This window comes from Atractosteus spatula, chromosome 9 (assembly GCF_055471065.1).
Source record: "Atractosteus spatula isolate fAtrSpa1 chromosome 9, fAtrSpa1.hap1, whole genome shotgun sequence".
In the NCBI taxonomy this organism is placed as follows: domain Eukaryota; kingdom Metazoa; phylum Chordata; class Actinopteri; order Semionotiformes; family Lepisosteidae; genus Atractosteus; species Atractosteus spatula.
The window spans coordinates 50,512,417-50,518,416 of NC_142714.1; the positions used below are offsets into that span (position 1 = coordinate 50,512,417).

A 6,000-nucleotide genomic window follows, 5' to 3' on the forward strand; every position below is an offset into this window, starting at 1 on the left:
ATACCCTCCTCTGAAAGTCTTTTTTTCAGTTTGGCAAGTGTCACAGCCTGAGATGGGCCCAGAACAAGGCCTGAGGCCTACCCTACCCGCAGGAGGTGGTCTCCACGGAGACCAGGGCCTGGTGTATCCTAGCAACAAGGTCAGGCCTGTGGAGGGAGGCCGCAGCGCAGGCCAGCTGGGGCACCTGGGTGTAAGTGGATGTGCGCAGGTACTGGAAGAGGTCCTGGAAGCCATGCAAGTTGTTGAGAACCTCTGGCGAGACGCTCAGAGCCCGGCCCAGCCCCCTCAGGGCCCCACGGCCTCCTGCGTCCACCAGCAGAGACAGCTCCTGTATGCTGTCGTAGTCCAGCTCTTCCAGGCTCCTACCTGGGAGGCACAGAGACAGGTTTCCCAGAACATGGGTCTGTGAAGTTCAGACTGGGGCTGTGAGGCAACCAGGTGGGTAATCCTGACACTAAGAATGACTGAATGCTTTGCTTAATTAATGTCAGGGAAGACATTAATTAAGCAAAGCATTCTTCTGACACTCTAAAGAAAATGTGTTTGTTAGAAAAAAAACCCACAGTAACAGACTGCCTAATATATTGAGGGTTTCTTTTTGTAAAATTCTGTTGAGTAGGTATGCACAGAACCTAAATTTAAAGCAACAAGTTCAGTCTTTGGCTACATTGTGAGAAACGAATATGACATTTTAAGATGGAGAATGAAGTGTTTGTGCTGATCCTGTGTAAGACTAGTTATTTTATGTGTTAAGAGTTTTCTGCATCACGTCCATTGATCAGTCATGAGAGGCCTTTTTCTTCCAGCAGACAGGGATGTAGCAAGCAGAGTCTCTCCCGTCACCATCCCAGACCCACTGGCTACACTGCTGCTACACACTGAGATTTCGGCCAAGACAACAGCTAGTTATACCTGCAGTCCAACAGTAACAGAGGTCGATGGATTGTCAGTTTCAGGAATTGCACATTACTAGACAGAAACTGTTTAATATTTCTCACTGTCCTGTCTTAAAAAAACAGTGATGTAGCCTTGTCCTTTCGTAGTTCTTATATATACATAAACCTAGAACGTGACTCTTGTGTTTACTAGTCTTACAGTAGGTGCAAAATGTCCTGCCTGCACAGTGCGTCTAAAGAAATGGCTGAGGAACGTGGCCAAATTACAAAGTTGTATATTTGTACTTTGCCACATAAAACATGGTAGAGACTTACTACACTTAACTTCAATGTCTTGTTTGGTGAACTGGAAGGAAGTAGCTAATACCACCCGTCCATAATGTAAAAGTCTTTACTCTGAAAGAAGCCTGGAGTGTGTGTGGTAGCAAGGACACATATGGAAAGACGATACCTTTCGCTATTTTGCAGATCTCCTCCGTCTTGCGCTCCATCTGCGGAGAGTAACAGAAGAGGGAGTCAGTTCTGGGTAGAGCTTCTCAGTGCAGCCCTGGAGAGGCAGCACAGCAGAGGGGGCGACGTCACTGTCTCTCACCTCCTCCAGGGAGAGCTGGGTCTGCCGGTCGTGCCCGTCCTGCCCCTCCCAGTCTCCCCCCCCTCCCTGACCGGGGGGCTTGACGTTGGTGGTGACGTTGATGACGATTGAAGCAGGGGGGGGCGCTTTCTCAGAGCACGGCGTGTAACGGGACCTAAAGACAGCAGGCATGAGAGGAGAGGCCCATGACATGCTTCTGCACCCAGTAATCACTCTGCAGAGTCAGCCTCTGCGGAGCACCAGCTGGACCACAGTCTCCAAACCAATGCTCATGGATGGAGGAAGTTCTGATTATTCGTTAACAGTCTCACAATCTGGTCTCCCTAAACTTTCCTGCCGAGTCCAGTTGGTGCCTCGGTTTCTCAGGTCTCCAGCTGAGGTACTGTGCAGTGCCTGTGGGCCTGCTGGTGCAGAACGGCCACCACACATCACCCAGGTAGGGCTGCCCTGCAGTGGTGGATGAAAAGGTTCCCCTCCTATGTATCAAGTGCTTTGGGGTCCTTCAGGCTGGAAATCACGATACTGATGCAATTCACTGCTGTCAGCCTTTAATCAAAGGACCGAGGAGGTTCCTCCTCTGCAGCATTGTGGGTCAGAACATCAATGATGTGCACGTGGTGGTGAAAGCATTTAACACACACCTTTCACTCCCTGCTACCTCTCCTGTCGAGAGCTTTGCCCACAGCTTCCAGAGCTCCACTGCACTCTGGGCCAAGGCAGTATTTCAACTGAGGACACACTGGCCACAAGCAGGTGCCTGCTCCGGCCTGTGCCCTCGAGCAGAGTGGAAAGGAGAAGGGCAGGTTCCCCACTACCTGGGCGGACCCCCAGAGCTTGGGTGCCTCCGCTCTGGCTCTCCCTCCTGGCTGTGCTGTCCGAACGGCAGGAGTTTCCGCAGGGAGGCTGGGGTACACGAACAGTCAGGTGGTCCAGAAGGAGTGTCCAGGGTCCCAGAGCTCTTGCGCTCCTTGTCTGCGCACACAAGCACAGGATATGTCGGTTCGGTGTAGGCGTTCAGGAAGGATAGGTTCAGATAGGTTTCTATTCATTACATCATTTCCAGATTGGCCTGTCATGGTGTTGCACCCCAGTAGGCCAGGTAGAGCCCACTAGAGCCCTAGAGACCAGAGGGTTATTTTTTGCAGTCCTACTTACAAAAGAGATTACTGCCTTTAAATTTAGAACTGAAAACTAAACTGAGCTGTGCACCAGCCACAAAGCATGGATCTCTTGAAATGAGTTTTCTCAAGCCTGGAGAAAACCGTACAAAACTAATACAGTTCCTCAGTTAAAATAAGACAGCAAATGGCTACAAAGCAGCAGTGAGATAACGAGGGGTCTGCCTGGTTCTGAGACGTGATGGTCTCTGGTGTTCACTCAGCTGCACCACACTGCACACTGCACTCCAAAACGCTGTATATGACAACAGGACGTCATGCACCCAAACAGACCGGGGGCACGGGGGCCGGCGGGCTGGCGCGCTCTGGAGTGGCACTCGCTGATTCGCTCCACGGAGAGCAGCAGCCCCCACAGCAGCAGGACCAGCGAGAAGGCGGAGACAGCGCAGGCTGCGCCAATCACAGCCACGGGGGGCGTGTCCGGACCCGCCCCTGCTGCGGACACAAGAGGAAGGAGTGGCGCGAGGAGCTCCGCCTGCAGACTTTTTTAACAAATAACACTTACGCGTGTGAAATGCTACACACAGCAAACATCAGGTGGATTTATCAGGGGATTAAAAACTAGGGGGGAAAACTCTGTTTTTAAACAGTCAAATGTAGCTTTTTCTTCTGTGTTGCAGGACTTGGCAATGCCACATAATACACGCCTTTTCTAGACTGCTCTTGTCAATCCAGTGGTCTGTTGTACGGTCCTGTCAGGGGTCATTTTATTGAACGTATCTGACTAGTGTTTGCACTTAGTTTATTGCGTTTGCGTCAATAATAATTGCGTTTTATTGTGTTTTGTAATAATGTCTACTACGCCCTTCTTTGTCATTGTGCTTCTAGGACTGAAAATTATTTTTTTCCAGTTTTTAGAACACAGGGTATTGCCATTATAAGTTAACTATTGTTAGTCATGTTTGATCAAGGCAGCCAAAAAGACATATAGCAGTCAAGCAGATAAATAATTACAGTCAAACACAATTAATAGCCACAGGACGTGTGTGCACTCACCACTTCCAGTACTTCCCTCTGCAAATGCCTTGTCTAGAAAAGGGTTGACACCTGAAAAATAGGGGCCGTGTCATTGTTTGAGATGCACAAGGCTTTAGTCTTTTTCGTCCTTTTTTTTTTCAAAACTGAATGAAAGAACAACAGTACAATAGCTCAAACCATGAAGATACGATTTTCCATTCTTCTGTTGTGAGAGAATCTCTTACCCCTGGTAAGAGTTACAGCATTCCGAGGCATATTGACCCCAGAACCCAAGACCTATGAGGAAATTGCTCCGCTATCATGCACATTACATTCCAAGCTCTTTTTCGGTTATGTTTAAGTTTCACCTGCTTTATTAAAAGGGGGTTATTGTTAAACGCACACACAAAAGAATAAAAACAGCAACACGTTTTAAAGGTCTGGGGAGTAACGAGTGTGTTCTCCCTGCAGGATTCTCGCTTTACCTTTCCACTCCTCCGGCCTCGCTGTCGTGGGAGGCTGGCACTCTCGGCGGGTTGCCCCAGTTGGGCTGAGGCAGGGCAAGCACATTTGCTCCTTCGGCGTCTCGTAGTACCTGGCGGGCACAGAGCGGCAGGGTCACGCAGGAGCGCGGGCTCCCTCTACTGGTCGCACTCTAGTGCTGCACTCCCGCAGGCTGCCTGACTCTTTTGCACAAGATGTGCCGAGTCCAGTCCAGTAAAACACCTGTTACCCAAACACGAGGTCCTTGAAAGCAGGTGTGAAAAAGAATCAGAAGTCTTTGCCTTTTTCGTTTACTTTGCTTTTGTGCTAATAGAAAGACACGGCATCGGTTTATCTGTCCCTTCTTGTGGTCTTATGTCCTCCGATGTCCTGTTTTCCATTCTTTATCGTTCTGTGAATGGCATACGGGTGACTTGCTCTGCTCTGTGTGTGTCTGCAGGAGCCAGACCTGTATGGGCCACTCACCCCCCCAGGCAGCCGCCACACTGGGCATTACTGCTGGGCTGGCAGGGCACCCTCTCCTCGCGGTTCAGCAGGGAGCACTGCGTGCACTGCCAGCACGGCGCCAGCGCCCAGCCCCCGCTGTACTCCCCCTCGCCACACGCCTCGCAGCGCGCACCCCCGCCGTCGCCGTAGCCGCAGTCCTGCAAAACAGCGTTCATGAGCCCGTCCGCACTGACCTGCGGGATAAACCTGCCCCACCTGCGCTCCTGCCATGTCACCCTGCAACTCCCAGCTGGCAGCATACTGGGGCTCAGCGGGTGTGAGCCTGGCCAGTACCAGGACGGGAGACTCCTGGAAAAGCTGAGGCTGCTGCTGGAAGAGGTGTTAGTGGGGCCAGCAGGGGGCGCTCACCCCGTGGTCTGTGTGGGTCCTAATGCCCCAGTATAGTGACAGGGACACTATACTGTAAAAAGGTGCCGTCCTTCAGGTGAGATGTAAAACCGAGGTTCTGACTCTCTGTGATCATTAAAAATCCCAGGTGGTTTCTTGAAAAGAGTAGGGGTGTAACCCCAGCGACATGGCCAAATTTCCCATTGGCCCTTATCAATCATGGCCTCCTAATAATCCCCATCTCTGAACTGGCTTCATCACTCTGCTCTCCTCCCCACTGAGAGCTGATACTGCATACTGGCAGTGCACATTGGTGGTGGAGTGGGAATCCCCATGACCTGGAAAGCGCTTTGCGTGGAGCGTCCAGGAAGTGTACGGAATTATTGTTACTATGCTGCAGACTCCCCTGCAGCGTCGAGAGGGGGCGAAATGCATGAGGAAAATTGCACTCAAACTCACGCACAGGTCCGGCCCCTTCCGGAGCACCGACTGATCAGGAGCAGAAGAGTGAGAGCCTTTAGAAACCAGAGCACCGAGAAAGCAGACAGTTGCGGGAAGAGTCTGCTTGGATCAGCGGAGGCGCATCACCTCTGACAACTGCTCCCCGGGGCCGCACACGGGACAGGCCAGGCAGCTGCCGTTGGGGTGGAGGTACTGAGCTTGATCACAGCTCCTGGCCGAGGCGCTGAGCACCCACCCGGCCTGCAGAGACACAGACACTGGCTGTGACGGCAGACCTGTTCTCAAGCTCCAGGCGCAGGAATGACCATGCAACAGGCCGTGGGCTTACCATCAGGAAAGCTGCAGTGATGGAAAACGCCATTGGGAAGTTCCTCTCCAATGTTTTTGAGAGTCAGCAGGGGTAAAACATTAAAGCCAGAACAGATAAAAGACGAATGAGGTAAGAAGAGAAAATGATAATCGTACTGATGACATTATAGAACTTCGGTTGTTAAAAAAAAACTGTTTTAGAGTTTAATACTATTTCACAACACCTTAAAAATTAGATAATCACTGAAAAATAGTCTGGTATAGCAGA

The 6,000-nt window shown here is 51.0% G+C and overlaps 1 protein-coding gene across 1 annotated transcript; it reads right to left on the minus strand.

Annotated features, from left to right (window-relative positions):
• Positions 1-82: 82 nt before the first annotated feature.
• On the minus strand, positions 83-5,784 carry LOC148828795 (uncharacterized). The gene is made up of 10 exons (XM_088926056.1): positions 5,752-5,784; positions 5,550-5,663; positions 4,593-4,771; positions 4,109-4,218; positions 3,663-3,713; positions 2,940-3,098; positions 2,304-2,460; positions 1,489-1,642; positions 1,348-1,387; positions 83-366 (listed from the first exon to the last, which is right to left on the minus strand). Exons 1-10 carry the CDS (start codon positions 5,782-5,784, stop codon positions 83-85), a joined length of 1,281 nt encoding a protein of 426 aa, XP_088782182.1.
• Between the last annotated feature and the right edge of the window lie 216 nt (positions 5,785-6,000).

Excerpts from the sequence above, each read along its gene's own strand:
- LOC148828795 (XM_088926056.1), bottom strand. The coding sequence starts at position 5,784 with ATGGCGTTTTCCATCACTGCAGCTTTCCTGATG. Across the intron at positions 3,099-3,662 it reads AGAGGGAAGTACTGGAAGTG|GGGCGGGTCCGGACACGCCC; the intron begins GTGAGTGCACAC and ends TGTCCGCAGCAG. Across the intron at positions 1,388-1,488 it reads CCCAGCTCTCCCTGGAGGAG|ATGGAGCGCAAGACGGAGGA; the intron begins GTGAGAGACAGT and ends TACTCTCCGCAG.